The following is a 16,668-nucleotide window of genomic DNA, read 5'->3' on the forward strand; positions in this document are numbered from 1 at the left end:
TCGGAGTCTGCTTGACCTTCGCGTTGACAACTACTCTGTTGTCATCGAAAGGGGCTTCGGAGAGCTTCGGAACCTTTTCGATTGTAGTCTCGAAGGAGCCTCGGTCCTCTCGTCCTTCTTCCCACAGACTCGTCGTATTAAAAGAAGAGAGAAGTTACGAATCGGCACCCGTCCTTCCCCGGAACCAGAGGAAGCGTCTATCTGTTACTTGGGCAGTCCCGTTCTCTCCTGAATGATGAGCCGCATCCATTATCGAACAAGGGCGAGTCTCGAGTCTCGTCTTCTTCAGACACGGACATGACTGGTGATCAGGCATCTCATAGCAGAGATACGACCTGCGTCACTTCCCTTACCTGATAGGCCGACATTTTATGCTTGTCGTCTAAAGCCTCTGTCCGTGTCGAAAAAGCTGCATCATTTGATTCAGATTTTGGTCAGTCTCGTGGATAAAGGAGAACTCCTTGCTGTTCGCTAGGTGTCTTTTCAGTTTTTTCAGATATCGCAGCACCCTTCACCACTCTCCGCGACTTGTCCAGACTCAAGTGGGAGTCAGTGAAACTCTTCATGGTGATTGATGGTGCACCTGTTGCGTTCTAGACCGGATGATTCGTTTAGGCCTGTGTCGCCCTCGTGGCCCCTACCTTGTGTTTTTCACAGTAGGAAATATCTCCATAAACCCCCGGCATCGCAGTGCTGACAACCTTGACTTTGTTTGCCGACATTTGACTACCTATAGGGTAATTCCTAGCGTGAGTTCCTGGGCCGGTGATTTTGAGAACATAGAGCAACATCTAGGCGCCCAACTGCATGCACTAAATCTTGGGAATCACTTCTGGACTCGACTCGGACTCAACATTGATACCAAGGGTTTTTTTACGTCCTTTCTTCTTCTCTTTTTTTTCTCCCAAATCTACCTGCGATTCTTTGCAGAGCGTCTGTCGTAGGCCTGTGGCAATTTGCAGCCAGGGTTCGAAAACTGGTGGATCATCGCCAAGCGGCATTCGTCATCAACACCTCTGCTGAGCGGCGAGTCTGTTAGTTCGACGTGTCTCAAATCTTCAATTACAAAGTCTCATTATTATTTCGGATTCAAGACCTTCAAGCCGCATCATTCATCTTCTCGTATGGGCGAGTTTCGCAGGGAGGCTTGGTGTCTTTGTGGCACCCATTGGACTCTGACATGGCTCATGTTATGTGCTTGGCTGTGATAGGCTAACACTAGGGCCCGGTACCACAACCAACAGGCGGGATCATTTCAAGAACCATCTGCGGTGTAGCGCGAATCCCCATATGCAGTCAGCGTGACAATATTGGGTCTTGAAGCCTCGAATCGACAAGTGGCGGGCCATCCCCCGCACCGAACGTCGTCAGTATTCATACTCCTGGGAAAGGCACGGCCAGCACTTCCACTTTGGCAATCTGAATCCTCCCTATGCACAGAGTGACGAACGTAACAGAATTTCCGTTTGGTCATTACCATACTAATATATAATCGACAAGACGAACCCTGCGGATCACCCGGAATGCGCGTTCCTCAGATACTGCTGTCGCGGGTCTTGAGAGGAGTAGCGGTCGCCACAGGGAGTAGGCCAGCCGAGACCGCGCCGGTAGAACGTTGGATCTCGTCGATCAGAACCGTCGAGGGTTCTTTGCTGGACTGGAAGGCCGCGACTTCCGGAAGCCTATCAGAAACCGATGGCGAGAAGACAGTCCATCTCGCGAACATGGTTCTTGCCATATGTTACATCCGCGAAGCAACTCGTAAAAGCCATGAAATCTCTCCTGCCGAGCTTAGCCAGTGTTGGGAGGTCGTGAGGGCTGCCATCGATGTGCTTGGCAAGGATAAATCCCTCGGCGGGTTTCCCGTGTCCAGCAGCCTCCAAGGCCTCTCGACTGTCTCGTTGTGCGATCTGTCTGAAAACGGCAGTCCAGGCGAGCAGTTCCACCTCCACATCGAAACCCCTCGCGGTAGTCGGTTAAACAGAGGCTTTGATTTGCATTCGACCTTGTCGCCCGTTCATACCTGGATTCTTGCAGGAGAAGTTCGGAACGACTCGTATCAGGTCGACTCAGTATCGGATCCAGCAGAGGCTACTCATATCACGTACACGCTCTCTAGGAGTTGTGCAGAGTCGAAAGGCGACACTGGGACCTCTGCGCCGTCTGAGAAACACCTCGTGGTCGAGAAAGCCGGCAAGTTTGTCCGAGCACGAGAAGTCGGTTCCAAAACACACACCAGGAATGCAAGCTACTCCTTGCCAGCGGACGCCTTCCAAGCGTTTGAAGCAGACCCAGACACTCTCTTCGCAGCTCTCACCTTCTCCGAAGCTTCATGCGGCTCTGCCACGGACACCGTTGTACTAGGCCCCGTCGAGGGGCATTTGTCTATCGAACTACCCGTTACGACAACCCTTGCGCCTCGGGAGCTGGCAGACCTCGTAGAAGCCGCTCGCTCCTGGGAGGGGCTGATCGAAGAAGGACGGGAGCACGCGCGGAAAGCGGAATGGGAATATGCGCTGCAAGCCTTCAACAGCGCCCTCAGCCTCTGCGGCCCCGAAAAGTCATTCCCCAACGCAGGCTTCTACAGACACCTTGTCCTTGGCGAGATAGGCAGCGTCAACAGGAGGTTTGGACGCTACGAATCCGCGAGGAGCTTCTTGGAGGAGGCCATTAACGGACTGAAGCCCTGCATCCAGCGGATCGAGTTCAGCGGCGAGCTCGGGGTCACGTACCGGCACATTGGCCAGCTCGAGAACGCCAGCGACGCCTTCGCCAAGCAGTACGAGGTCGCCAGAGAGCTGGGGTCGGCTCGCGAGATGTGTCGCGCCGTCGGCAACATGGGCATGATAAACTACCAGCTGTCCCAAAGAGACGGCAGCGAGCACTTGCTTGACCAGGCGATAGTGCAACTCCAAGAGCGAGTGAGCCTCGCCGAGGATCTGAAAAGGACCGCGTCGTTACAAGCAGGGAACTCGAGCTCGAAACACTGGTTGCACATCTTTGAGACCTGGAAGACGATCGGGCTCTGCAGACTCTCGATATGTCACTATACCAGAGGAAACGTTGAAAAGGCCATCGTAACCTCGGCAGAGGCCCTCGAGATGACAGCCGGATCGAAAGACGTTACAGTCAAAGCCATGACGAGGTTTTTCCATGGACGAGCGCTCATGAAGGGGGGTAGACAGGAAGAGGCCCTCTCTCTGTTCAACATGCCCGGAACGTGCTCCCCTGCTATCGCGTTTGCCAAGGAGCCGTCGGAGGAGCACCGCGGTTACCTGCAAGAGCTGGTGGATATTGGGGCCGACCTTGACATCGTCGACGAGCAGGGGTACACGGCTCTCGATCACGCTGTGTTCAGCGGCGACGCGATAACGGAGGCGGTCATTCTGGAAGGCCTTCGGAAGACATCGGAAGAGAACGTCGCTGAGCGGCAAACGGAAGCCAGGCTGCGAAAAGGGTACCGAGAGCTATTCCAGGAGAGGCTTCGTCCCGTCCTCCTGGGGGGCGGCCGGCACGTCCTGTCGAAGCTGAGGAAGGCCTACGCCGAGTCGCTCGAGACGGACGAGACCAAGAAGAGGGCCTTTGACGGGCTGAAGTTCATGTGGTACTCCGACTTCCTCGACTTCAAGAGGCTTCCGCGTTCGGACGACGGGTTGGTTCGCGAGTTCGATTCCAGTTGGACTGTCGAGAGCTCTGCTCGCGCTGCCGAGAAGGTTGTCTTCATCTCGTATCGGTGGATCAACAAGACGCCAGGGGCCAAGTCCCCCGATGACGACCATCACACACAGTACCACCGCATGATCAACGCGATTGACGAGTACCTCCGACTCACTCCTTCAGTGCACAAGGACAAGCTCGGGATTTGGATGGTGAGTTCGAGATCCCTCCAAATGCATGGACTATCGATGAGACAAGGGAGGCTTACTCACGGCGGCACAGGACCACGCTTGCGTCAACCAGGACGACCCCAACGCGGGCGTGTCGGCGCTGCCCATGATCATCGCGCAGTGCGACGCCATGATCAGCCTCGTCGACGAGGACTACTACGATCGCGGGTGGTGCGCGGTCGAGGTCATGATGGCCGAAACGCTGCGGTCTTCGTACAGCATCCACCAGTGGTACGAGCACGTCTTGCAGCCCGGAGGCTCCAGGGTTCAAGGTGTCCTGAGAGAGGCGCCGGATCGTCCGATTGGGATGATGAAGGACAAGCGCCTCACGTTCGAGACGGACCGGCCCAAGGTTCTTTTCCTCGAGAGGCAGAGCAAGCTCCTGAGATGAAGCAACGCAGAATCAGGGCGGCCTCACTCCGAGATAGAAGGTACCGCTGCTTTGACTGGGATTCATGAAGCTTGGAGATCACGGGTTCACATGTCACGATAACTCGGCGGCGCGGTGAGCGAGGAGGTCAACAATCTCGTTATTTGCATCCGCCGTCGCCAGCAGCGAACTATGTACATAAGAATAAGACAAGCCAACTCTGGAAAATCTCCAGGGTAGAGACTTGTTGAAGAGAATACGTTTGATCCGTCATCGCTCTTGGTCCCTGGCTGTGCCCAACATATGCATCACACCAGCTGGTGAGATGATGCCTGTTGAACGGCAAGGACAAGGTAGCAGCACCCGGTCGCAAGGTGGACATGGGCGTCATTTAGCAGTCCGGAGTACCGGACGCCCCGGGAACAGCAGCCTTGGACGACCCGGCGGACGAGGCGGAGCTGCCGCCGGCAACAGTGGTAGACTTGTCACCGGAAGAACCGCTGGCGCTGCCGCGAATGGTGCCGCCGGGGATGACATCGGGGCCGGGAGCTTTGTCGTACGAGGTCGAGCGGCCCCAGACGCTGAAGTTGACGGGGCCGTCGGCCTGCTTGTAGACGCCGGGGATCTTGACGCCGGTACCGGGCATGCTGGTGGCCGAGTTTCCGGCGACCTCAACCTGGGCGCAGGCGTAGTAGAACTCGGCCTGGCCGTCGTGGGCGCCGTGCAGACCGATGTGCTCGCCGCGGACGAGGTACTGGCCGTTGGGGACCGTCGCGGGCACGGTGAAGGAGACGTTGTCCTCGCCGTAGCTGCACCAGGCCTTGGAGCGGAGGGATTCCGGGTTGCCGGCGGTGCAGAGCAGGGACTGGTGGACCTTGTACCAGGTCCCGGTGCCCTTGTCGGAGGCGGCGTTGCTCACGGGGCTCATGTAGAACTGGGTGGGGCCGGGGTGGAGCATGCCGGTGCCGCCGAAGGCCTGCTTGAGAGCGACCTTGTCGCCGGCCTTGACGGTGATCACCTTGGGGGCGGCCGTCGCGCCCTTGTTGCAGGAGAAGTCGGCGTCGTTGGGCGTGATGGAGCCCGAGGGCGTGTTCTTGAACTTGGTGGGCATGTAGCCGTTCTGGTGCTTCCGCACGTAGGTGTTGTCGCCGCCCTGGAGGGCGCCGTTGAGGACGAGCTTGTCGAAGGTGTAGTGGGCGGAGGCCGAGGACGCCAGGCCGAGGACGGCGGAGAGAACGTAAGTTGCCTTCATGGTTGCGGTGGGAAAAGTGAAGAGGTGAAAAAAGAATGGAACGACGTCGAGTCGGTTTTGTAAAAGAATGAACGAGAGAGAGTGAGAGAAAAAACAAGTGAAAGGAGCTTGATGCTGTGTTGACCTGGCTGGATACTGAATCCGAGAAGAGGTTTCCATCGCGGTCTTTATATCCAGTCGACGTGGTCCGCCTTCGCTGCGCTGCACCAACTCAACTGGGCTACACTCGCTAGTCCGTGTATCTTTCGGGAAGTGAGGGTCACGCATGCTGGTGGGACCTTTGACCGGACATAGTAGATGTCTCCCCCCCTCCCCTGAAGTGTTCGAGATAAAGTGCCAATGAATTCCGAGGCATTCGCAAAGAAAAAAAGGCCCAGCGTCAAACTGCGTAATACTCCCGACTCTATAGGCTGTCACCAGGGGAAACGATCGCCCCGGCGCTACGGTAAAGTATAAGCTAGCCTCGACGGGACATTGTTTGTGGAGAAGAGCGAGGGGAGGGGAGGCCCGGGAGACGCCTTCACCCTAGCGAACGCCTCTTCCAGACTTCCATACCAGGGATCGGAACACACCAGTTGGAGCCGCGGGAGATGACCGACGGATCGTGGTGATTAGGGGTGCATGGGGCAGCAGAAACGCAGTCACTGACTGGACCGGCTCACTTTGAGGATGTTAGCTAGTTGTGAGCTCCCAGATAAGAAACAGCAAGAACAAATACGCCATATACCCGCTCGTCCGGTAACAATGCTCTATGGCTGTGATCAAGATCTAACATCATGGACCATGTGTGGTTTAACTTGAGGTTGGACAGGAGTAGAGCTGTTTTCGGATCAAGTCACATGGAGATCGTCCACCGCCCAGACGCCAGTCCGTCAAATATAAAGTTGATGTAGCCAGAGACACTGTCTACCACGTGGTCGGTGTTAGAAAGACAAGACAAATCAATAAACTTGCCTCTTAGCCTCTTGGTGCATCCTTGAAACGGCGCAGGTAGAGCGGCGATGGCCAACGGGTTAATGATCCGCATCCTACCCCACACAGTTTGTACGGGCGCGAACCCGAAGAGACTGGGGGGCCTTGTGACGAAGTAGCTTTTTTTGGTTCGTCCCAACTTCTGCCGTCACTGCCTAGGTATCTCGACCATCACATACTCCTGTGTTTCGGGGCGGCAATGAGTCCAACATTGCCCTGTGATATTAGGACGACGGAATCACACAGCGTGATGTATCGAGCTTCTTGCGTGCATGAAGAGATGTGAAATCGTGTTCGAATACCCAGATTGCTAGGGGCTTGTGGCGTTCTTACACAAGAGGCTCGTCGTCCGGAGAAAAGCCACTCCCTATGCTCTAGTCAGCCGGGGTCATACACGCCAAACAGTGCGTGCGAGACCCTCGCCTCTCTACGCCAATCCGAATACCGGCCGAGTCATCCTTTCCGATGCCAAGCCCCCAACAAAAACAGTTAGCCCACCATCATACAATACATGAAGAGAGAGAGAGAGAGAGAGATAAGAGACGCGATCTCGTTCGAAGACGGCAGGGGTGTTACTGTCGAGACGTATAAAGCCTTGGCGACTATCCCTCTTGGGCAATTGCATCAACTCCTTAATCACGGTCGGGGGCGAGACGCAGCAGTGCAGTAGAGTCGTTCCGGGGGCGGTTAAGCATAATACGTAATAGGCCAAGTGGAAAAGTTCCATCACGAGTTGCGAACGGCTCGGAAAGTTCGTAAGAGGAGGTTGGAAAAGCCCCTGAGGCAGGGGTTCGGCATGACCCGCTCTCTCTTTGAAACATGCGGCTGCAACGAGAAGCTTGCCTAGCCCAGCCTGCAACATGGGGTTCTGTACCGATTTGGGCTTACGGGTTCTCCTTGATGATATCAACGTTGGATTACCTGGTCGAGGTAGGTTAAGCAAGTGAAAGCCACCCAATGCAATGACACCCCCAGTGAAGCTTTCATTTGTTCAAAACTTGTGGAAAGTGGCGTAAACGCTACTTTGTTTGCCCCGCCAGATAATGCTGCCCAAGGGGAATCACTTCACCCAACTGCTTACTCAGTTATTACTGATTTTGACCCTTTCGGTGATTACAAGCAGGCCCTTACTAGCTCCTTTTCAACAAGCTGCTTTGAGCCTTTAAGCAGCCTGTCGCCCTGACAATCCTCCTAGACTGTCCCCATTTGGACCTGCATATGCCGAGTCCATTAAACCCTTCTCTGGGTCCTTCTTGCATACAGTAATATCGATTATTCACGCCTGGTTTAACATCCTCTGCGCACAAAAGTGTCTTGATTATCTGTTCTGGAACGACATGGGCTGGTATTATATTATCATTGTTCTAAGTCGGCTTAGCTGAGACTATGCTAAGAGAGTGTTGGCTTGGATGCAGATCTGAGGGCTTGTTGTGACCCTTAGCCCCGGTGGAGATAGGTTTTCAATGGACCCGTTCCAGCCTATTTATCCGAGTACGCAGTGTATGTTGGCAGACTGCTCCCCTACTTGGATGATGCTTTGGGGCTACGGGACCGACCGGCTAACTGTGCATGTAGGAGCGCTTGTCGCATCGCAGCCTTCTTCTTGGGGTCATCTTTCGGTTTCTTCAACTCAGTCCGCGCTTTGCCAATAGAGTACCAGCGGACTGGATTGGTGCGGGGCTCATCGAGCTCATCGAGCTTATCGGGCTCATCGGACTCATCGGACTCATCGGACTTCTTGGGCTTGTCGAGGCCGATTATAGAGCCCCTGAACCAATACACAGCTTCGTTGTTGCTCAACCCGAGGGGAATTAGGGAGTCCTTGTCGATGACAAACTCTCCCTCTTCCAAAGCCCCACGCAGCACGCAGTCTGCGATGGAATTGTCTGATTTCGAATCGTACTCGCCGCGAGGTAGGAGGTAGCCTACCGACCTAAAGTCGTCGTCCTTTGCGGGGACCATCCAGATGTCGCCATCGCGATCGTAGGGGACGACGCCACAACCGATTCGATCGCTGCCAACACTGCCAAGATACACTGAAAGCATAGAGGCGTTAGAAGTTTGCTCAATTCTCATGAAACTTGAATGCTTACCTGCGCCATCTTTGTCACCGCCTTTAGTAGCATTAGGAGGTAGGCCCCAAGGATCGATTTTGCCAAAGGCCTTCCATTCTATCTCATCCCCAGGCAGAAGGTAGCTGGTGTGGTTTTGTGCCTGGACGGCGATGAGACTGAACATGCCCCAAAGCGCAAGGATGCACACAGTTCGCACCGAGCGATGCATTTTGCGCTATGAATCAAAAGAGGTTGAATATGATATGATCTTTGAAATCTGGTAAGAAGATCCAAGACAATATACTAGGCCGATGTCTTGGCGCGAAAAGCACTTGGAGATGTGTTAAAAAAAAAAGGTCAGAATGCTTCTACGGTGGTGATGGCTTTATAGTAGTTTCCAAGTTGGCAAACAAACATTGCCTTACAACCTTTTCGTTAATTGCCTTTGGCTTGAACAAAATCTTACACCAAATTGTTGCCGTAATTGGGATTCTATTTTAATGCTTCTGTTGGAATAGATGTTCGTTGCCAGCCAGCAACAAACAGCCCGGATGTCGGCGCGCGGCGACCCCACGCATGAACTGGAATTCCCGGGCCCGGCGTGTCCGGCTGGCATCTGCCAGCCACGGCCGGCGCAAGGGCCAGCATAGCGTCCGTTCCCCCTATTGCGACTTGTCACTGTCTCCACCATAGATCTACGGTTATTCCGCAGTTCATCTACGCAGATTTATTCATTAACCCAGACAGACCGCTAGCTGTCAAACTAATAGGAGGCCTGTATGGAATTTAGGTTTGGACGGCGGTGCTCCTACACTACCGAGTCCCTGAAGACACCCTGGAGAGTTCAGTAGCGGACAAACCTACCAGGATCCCAAACACTGCCCCTTGTTGCCTTCATACAACACGATGGCTACAGCCAGGTGAATTCCTCTAGTCAAAGATGCATTCCAAATTAGCCGAGCTTTTCTATGCCAATGATAGAGGAAGATTGAGTGACAATTCAGAACAATGGGATTGGGGGAGCTTCGTACAACAGATGTACATCATCGTCCCCCGAGGGCGACTAGTATTCTCAGCTAACGCAGAGTGCAGCATGTGGAGCCCACTCATTTGAACGCACGGGGAGGTTGCTGTGTAGCTGAGAACATCCATCGTATTACAGTTTGAACTAATTGTCTAGTCTGAGCAGACGTAAGCATCCGACTTATCCGCATTAACACCAATGTGCTTCGCCGTACGAGGCCACGAGCAGATCTTCCTGGTCGTCTTGCTCCCATCCGCAGGGTCAACTCCAACAAGATACGCGGGAGCCTGTCCTTTCTCAACCCATTCGACGAGGGCTTCCAGAGAGTTTTGCTTCGAGGGGACCTGGGGATAGGTTGCCGCGCCGCCACAGTGTCCACCACCTTTGAAAAAGTCACTTTTGTCAGTCTCTTGCATCCATCGAGCCCATCCGAGAATCTGCTGGCGAGAGAGAGAGAGAAAAAAACGTACCAGGGATCATGAACAGTGACAACCAATCTTGTCTCTCGCCGCCCGTCACGCGAGAAACCTCGTCCAAGTGATCGATGGGCCACGTCGCCGCGTTGAACGGATCAGCCCAGCCCTGGGTAACCAAAAGTTTCCCTCCATTCATCTTGAAGGACGTGAGGTTGGGACTGATGGCGTCAATCAAGCTGCCCACCTTCTCGTCCAGCGCGTCCACATCGGCGGCCCAGTCAAAGGCGGTGCCGTTGTAGCTCAAGTCGTCGAACACCATGTTCTGGAGAAGAGGGAGGGAGAATGAAAGGGAGAGAAGGCCTTGCTGAACCATCCACTCCGACTCGCTGCCCAGATCAAAGCCCGGATAGAGGCTGACATTGGTCTTTGAGTTTCGAGGACCGGCATAAATCTCCTTGGCTGCGGCGAGTTGCTCTGGCGTGAGGCAAGTCGACGTGTTGGAGGTGGGGTCCTGGCACGCCAGGCCGTCGAGGTCAAAGTCGCAGGCCAGCGGATTCTCGAGAACCCGGTCCTCAACGCCGTCCAAAAGGTCGCACTCGTCTAGAACTGCGTTCCTGATGAGATCTAGTGACTCTTGCGGCAGGAATGCCGAGCCCTCTGACGTGTTAGCTAGCCAGCATGCGAATTCGGAGAGGGCAAGTGATTGAGCGAATATCATGGAACGCAAATTAGAGGACGCGGATAGAAAGCTCCCCAACATACAATGGTGACTTGCTGGTTCCAGAGGAACGACAGGGCGAGATGAGAGTACCAGTTCCCGGGGCAACCCGCCGCTATGCCGTCAAACAGCTCGGGGTGGAACTCGGCCAAGGCGAAGCCCTGGGCGCCTCCGGTAGAGCAACCCTTGTAGTAAGTGCGGCGGGGTGCCCTCTGGTAGTAGGTGTCCGTGATGCCTTTCGCCGGGGGCGTGAAGAGCGCGACCGAGTCCCGGATCCACGCGAGGACCTGGTTGCGGTCGTGGAGATAGGGCAGATGGACGCCGCCGGGGTAAGCATCGCCGCCGTTGTTGTCCGAGGCCCGGTGGCCGGCGTCGCCGCCCGCGGTCGCGAAGCCCTTGTTGACGTTCTCCACCATGGCTGCGTAGTCGATGCGGCCGGCCATGCCCCCGTTGCCTTGCGACAAGTCTGATCAGCAATCGGTCTTGACTTTGGACTTTGAAGGAAGGCAGTAAGAAGGCAAATGACTTACCGACTGCCAGAAACCTGTCGTTGTACGAATCCGCTTCAGGAAGCCATACTTCGAAGAAGACGGTGTTGTCCTCTGGATAAGGCACGCTTCCGTTCACACGACAGAAGGCGACCGAGTTGAATGTTCCAGACACGTTCAGGGAGTTGGCCGGTACCAAGGCTGTTGCGATAGTTCCGAGGGCTGGGTTCATCAGGTCTGGCAACCTGTCGCAACTAGTATTGGTGCTTGGAGACCCGAAGGTTCGGGTTGGCAACAGCCACAACGCCAGGGCCAGTGTGGATAACATGATGCAGATGATGCGGCTTCGAAGTTGTTTATGGCTCCATTCGCAATGTTCTTGCCGTACAGGAGATTCGACTCCCTTCATATACACCACCTTGGACTCGGCAATGACTAGCAGAGGAGTGTCTGTGGAGTGGCCGAAGCCCATTGCCGACATCGTCCTCCGCTCAACGGCAGTCTTCTCCTCTCTAAACATGCTGGACATGGAGACGGGGATCTCTACGGCCCTCGGCGCCGAAGCCAGCTGAGGGGGGTTTAATTAATGATCGTGTCAGCGAGCGGTCACGGCGATACCGCAGGAGGGGAATCCGACGATGAGCCAGTCAAAGTCGCCGTTGCCTACCCCACGGGGAGAAACTCTGCAGCCGTTGAGGGTCGCAGCGAGACGCAGATCGGCCGTCCCTCGGTCGACGGCGCCGATTTCCGGCAATGTGGGGCTAAGGCCTCGATCGGTGAGGGGCCAGGCTAGTTCGAATTGAGGGCAGAGAACTAAAAGAATACAATACAAATACAAACACATATATTGTGTTGTGTATTTGTGTGTTATACATACACTAATAAATTACAAAGCAAATTTCCTACTAATTAGCAATCTTTTCCTAGAGGTAGAGATAGTATACATAATAGTTCTAATTATTATCAAAAAGTAAAACGGATGGCTGAGTGTAAGACTCTCCTCAGGGAGATTATAGAGTAAAAAAGGCTCGAATCCTTCTTTGGCAGAGTTTTGCAACTGACTGTGGCGTACAAGGCTTTTCAACAAACCAGACCACGCCGATGTCAAGATTCGAATCGGCGAGTTCGAGTTACCGGCTCACGGTTTAGTGCTCGCGGCCCATAGCCCATACTTCAAGAAGGCGCTGAAGGGCAACTTTCAAGAAAGCGAGAGCAAGACGTTTGAATTCAGCAAAGGGATTGCACATGCGTACTGGAGAGTTTTTGAGTTCATGTACACCAGCAATTATTCTGAAGAAGTCGAATCATTCGAAGCGCAAGGTGGCTACTCGCTACTTAAATCGCAGAACAGTGCTGATCTTCGCACAGATGACGCCGACGAACTGACGAAGCACGTGCAAGTCTATGTCTTGGCAGATTTCTTCTTGATGCTAAAACTGAAGAGGTTTGCCGTCTAAAAGACTGAACGCTGTCATAGAATGACAGAGGTCGAGGAAACGAGGCTGCCGTGGCTACAAACAGTAGTCTGAGGGTAAGGAAAGACTCGGTTTCGAAATTGAAAGGAGGAGAGAAGTAACCCTTTATACTATGAAATGAAGGGTGGAAGCTCGCGTAGTGGAATCATTCTATCTGTAAACCCGAGTACTGATGAGGGCTCGCTCGATAATTTGCCCACCACTAGGCCTGTGGTTTTAAGTCTTGGGCCATGCAACATGCGATCGATCAACCGGACAACATACTCATGGTCACACAGCTTGTTGTAGCGTAGCATCTATGAGTTGTATTTTCATCACGGGTAGGATATTGATGATGTAAATCAGCAATGACCTGTAATCCGTTGCCAATAGCTTGAAACAGGCCAATATTGAGACAAGGTGCTGTGAATTATCGTGGCGTGGTTCTGAAAGTGCATCTTGTCAAGCTTCAGATGACAATCCTTGCACTTTACCTTAAGTATTTAGACAAATACTTACGTCGAGAGTGTTTTGTCAAGTCGGTAGAGGAGGACAATTCACGGATCAATCGATTGCGTCAACATTGCATGATAACACTGAGGCCTCAAGGCCTTTGCTTGAGAGTGGTGCGAGGAGGGACATTAAGGGAGAGCCAGAATTGCTATCGATAGGCTCCAAAATGAAAAACGATGCTCCCGGAACGGCGGATTCGAATCAACTTGACATTATAGACGGCCTTTCGGGTGTGGAATATGATATATGAGTCGAAGACTCTCCGGATTGAATAGACATCTCTCTATGACCCTCTGATCCAGGCCGGACTGTCGTCACCCTATGCACACCTTATGAAGTCGACCCACTCAATTCAATTTGATTGTCTTCATACTTTTTCAACGTACTTTTTGGCCGTTTGACTACACCGCTGGGAGGGGAGCTACTTGAGGTCGGTTTTCCGGATGAGATATCGCAACTCCAGATACTACTGTTTGGCTTTTTCCTTCTTCTTTTTTCTTCTGATTTGTATCTCGTGCACGATTTCCGCGCGTGCCCAAATAGCCTCGACAGTCTAAATATCTGTCAATGTTGACAATTTAGAGCAGAAAGCCTCCAATACATGCATGCTAGGCTGTGGGTTATTCATGTCAAGATTTGCTAGCCAATGCTCGTTAGGATCGCCGCAACCAGACTATGTCTTAGGAATCAACTTACACAAACGCAACTCCAGAGTCCGCTGTACTGATACCAGTCACGACAAAGTCGTTCGACCATTGTTGGTTAAATCTAGTCAATCTCTTCAGTTATTTGCTAGCATGTTTGAGGTGATGAACTTACTGGTTGCAAATATAGTAAATGTTGTATCTGCCACCGTTAAACTGCAGGACTCGGTAGAGAAAAACAGATACGCACGATTCTACATGGAAACAAGTCTTAGCTATGTGTACTACTTTTTCAGTATACACTGAGAGTGTTCACCTGTGCACTTGGCAAGACACCACTGCTCGATGTTGTCTGTGACATTTTCGCTCGCGCTGTCGGATGATGCATAATAGAACGCGCTAGCTACTCCGTCTTGCTCAAACGTCTTTGTGAAGCCGGTGGGCTTCTCACTCCATCGAGGTTTTGGGGGCGGAACTGGTACCGCTGTGCTTAAGGCTGATGTAGATGCTGTCGTGAGGGCCCTCGTTGATGAAGTAGGCGAAGGCTGTACTTTATCAGGGGTAGGGGTCGCAGATACGACAGAAGCGCCTTCCCAGTCGACTACGGGAACTGCGTCCATGAGGCCTAGGAAAGCAGTCTGGTTCATCCCGGACCAGTCCTCGCAGACCTTCTCGACAGCGGGACCGTACGACTTTTGGGCCGGAGGCGCGCAGCTAGAGCTCGTGGCTGGCGCCGAGCTGGTGGTGCTCGGCTGTCCAGGCGTGGTGGACGGAGCCTCACCGGAGGGTTTGGGATCCTTAGACGGGTCGCTGACGGTCTGGCCTTCGGGAACGGGGATGATGACGCCGCCAAAGTTGGCGAGGCCGCCTCCCGGGCCGCCGAATGCGACTGCGCCTGCGGGGATGATGACAGCGACAGCACCGGAGACTTCGACGACCTCGGCGCTGGAGGAGGGTCTGGCGGAAGAGACTCTCGAAGCGGGAGCTATTTTGTGAAGAACTTATCAGCAAACACTAGGGAACTCCGGCTGGGTGATGGGAAATAACTTACGTTGCGAAGTCGAGCTGAAGAGCACTGGCGGAATGGGAGTCCGCGTGGCCGAAGCTGATGATGAAGATGCTCCTGAAGACATGGTCGAGTTGGAGAAGGTCATTTGCCGTCTTACTTTAGCTAGCGTGGACGGGCGAGCAGGAGCTTGGCAAGCGTTGGGTTGCTCCTCCGTGATAGGGAACGCCGTCACGTCGAGAGCGAAGATGGCGTAGTTTTGCGCGTTCTTGGCCTTCTCGGCCGCTGACAAACGGAAGCAGCTATCGCTTCGTGTTAGTCAGGCCCCCACGATTGTCTAAGTGATATTTAGCTCAACCTACCAGTTAGCAGAATAGCAATCCTCAGACCTATCGTCGACGATGCCAAAGAAGGGGTTATTCAAATCATCAGCTCTTTCGCCGTCTCCCGTGGCGAGAAGCATGTGCTGGACTTCGTGCACCAAGGCGAAGCCACGCGACATTTCCCCGACAGAGCTTTCGGCCCTCCAGTTCTCAATCATCTTCTTGTTCGAGGCACGCGTCGCATCGAAGAAAGTCTCGCAGAGGAGTAGCATGGTGGTACCAAACACAGCGGGTTGGCTCTCCGTTGCGCTGTTCACTCCCGCAACCATGGCGCCATCTGCACAGGGGCCGGTGGCTCCAGAGCAACCAAAGACAAGACTGTTCTCGGTGACAGTGTTGGGAGGAAAGAAGGGTTCTGGCTTGAAGCGGAAAGCGGTCTCGACGCTAGGGGGCTTAAGGGAGTCAATGACAACTTGGTAGTGGCGGTCTCTGAGGATGGCGACCGAGGGGCCGCCGCCAGCGTCTGTTAGTGAGAGTACAGTCAGTGGCGATTAATTAGTAAAAGAGACGATGTGTGGGCCTACCGGACCCAAACCAGTTGTCATACGCCGGTGAGCTTAGAACATTGGGGTTCTTGAGCGCAGTGAGAGCTTCGTTAGCGAACTCGTGGGCGTCCACAACGGCCTGATCTATAATGAGAATCTGTTCAGGAGTACATGACCATGTTCCCTTGATGATAACGGCCTCAGCATCGAAGCGGGCTCGCTTGACAACGGGGTTGTCCGAGGCTATAGTAGGGGAGATGACCAGCATGGCGCCCGCCAGGAATGAACGTAAAGTGAGTGACATGATGTAGTGACTGGATGAAAGAGAGACAGATTTGGTATACTGAGGGAGGCGGTTGAAGTTTGGAAGGGGGTGAAGGGGTTATATGGACTCGAATCATAATGTTACATTAATTGACAGAACTGGGATTTCCTGAATGAAGGTCGAAGTCAAACCAACGTATAATCTACTTCAGACCTATGCAATACTAAGCCCAGTGTAATGCTGCAAATAGTAGTCCATGCTCACTGCATACAAGCCAGTCTCCTAGTAGTACGGCAGCCTGCAAGGCGCACTGGTTCAAATGTCAAAAATTTCCTAATTGGGATGATGTTCACTGTAAAGAGCAGAGAGATCTAATTGGCTAGAAATGATAAGCGAGGCAGGCACCTACTAGCCTAGAGTAAAAAGGGTAAATGGGTTATTAATGTAGTAGTGCAACTGGGGCAGCTGGCAATTGCCCACTGTCGCCAGCGTCTGCCCACTGCTGCCAGCGCCTGCCTACTATTGCTAGCGTCTACCTACTGTATTAGTCAGCTTCATGCAGGGGCCTAGGGTTTACTTTTTGTAGGCTTTAGTGCACAGTCTACTTTCTAGCCTAGCTTTTCTAAGCTATTAATAAGACAGCAAAATAAGTCTACTAACTAGAAGCAGGCTGCCGTATCCTCTCGGATCGCAGGCACAGACAAAAATGGAACCCCGGCTCCGCGTGTGCGGCATGG

General features: G+C 53.4%; 6 protein-coding genes across 6 annotated transcripts; 2 read left to right on the forward strand and 4 right to left on the reverse strand.

The window, feature by feature from the left end:
* Window positions 1–1,523: 1,523 nt before the first annotated feature.
* Window positions 1,524–4,278, forward strand: CH63R_02150 (Catalase; the record flags this gene model as incomplete). The annotated part of the gene is made up of 2 exons (XM_018297125.1): window positions 1,524–3,869; window positions 3,940–4,278. The coding sequence occupies 2 exons, from the start codon at window positions 1,524–1,526 to the stop codon at window positions 4,276–4,278; spliced, it is 2,685 nt and encodes an 894-aa protein (XP_018161941.1).
* Window positions 4,279–4,648: 370 nt separating this feature from the next.
* Window positions 4,649–5,509, reverse strand: CH63R_02151 (Fungal cellulose binding domain-containing protein; the record flags this gene model as incomplete). Its single annotated transcript, XM_018297126.1, has 1 exon — window positions 4,649–5,509. One exon carries the CDS (start codon window positions 5,507–5,509, stop codon window positions 4,649–4,651), a length of 861 nt encoding a protein of 286 aa, XP_018161942.1.
* A 2,493-nt stretch (window positions 5,510–8,002) lies between these two features.
* Window positions 8,003–8,764, reverse strand: CH63R_02152 (Nudix domain-containing protein; the record flags this gene model as incomplete). Its single annotated transcript, XM_018297127.1, has 2 exons — window positions 8,003–8,517; window positions 8,575–8,764. The coding sequence occupies 2 exons, from the start codon at window positions 8,762–8,764 to the stop codon at window positions 8,003–8,005; spliced, it is 705 nt and encodes a 234-aa protein (XP_018161943.1).
* A 947-nt stretch (window positions 8,765–9,711) lies between these two features.
* CH63R_02153 (Carboxylic ester hydrolase) lies at window positions 9,712–11,710 on the reverse strand (the record flags this gene model as incomplete). The annotated part of the gene is made up of 4 exons (XM_018297128.1): window positions 9,712–9,941; window positions 10,030–10,630; window positions 10,738–11,159; window positions 11,224–11,710. 4 exons carry the CDS (start codon window positions 11,708–11,710, stop codon window positions 9,712–9,714), a joined length of 1,740 nt encoding a protein of 579 aa, XP_018161944.1.
* A 57-nt stretch (window positions 11,711–11,767) lies between these two features.
* Window positions 11,768–12,638, forward strand: CH63R_02154 (uncharacterized protein; the record flags this gene model as incomplete). The annotated part of the gene is made up of 2 exons (XM_018297129.1): window positions 11,768–11,957; window positions 12,274–12,638. The coding sequence occupies 2 exons, from the start codon at window positions 11,768–11,770 to the stop codon at window positions 12,636–12,638; spliced, it is 555 nt and encodes a 184-aa protein (XP_018161945.1).
* Window positions 12,639–14,076: 1,438 nt separating this feature from the next.
* CH63R_02155 (Subtilase) lies at window positions 14,077–15,970 on the reverse strand (the record flags this gene model as incomplete). The annotated part of the gene is made up of 4 exons (XM_018297130.1): window positions 14,077–14,777; window positions 14,844–15,100; window positions 15,161–15,644; window positions 15,706–15,970. 4 exons carry the CDS (start codon window positions 15,968–15,970, stop codon window positions 14,077–14,079), a joined length of 1,707 nt encoding a protein of 568 aa, XP_018161946.1.
* Window positions 15,971–16,668: the final 698 nt, after the last annotated feature.

The sequence above is a fragment of the Colletotrichum higginsianum genome, chromosome 2 (genome assembly GCF_001672515.1).
Source record: "Colletotrichum higginsianum IMI 349063 chromosome 2, whole genome shotgun sequence".
NCBI lineage: Eukaryota > Fungi > Ascomycota > Sordariomycetes > Glomerellales > Glomerellaceae > Colletotrichum > Colletotrichum higginsianum.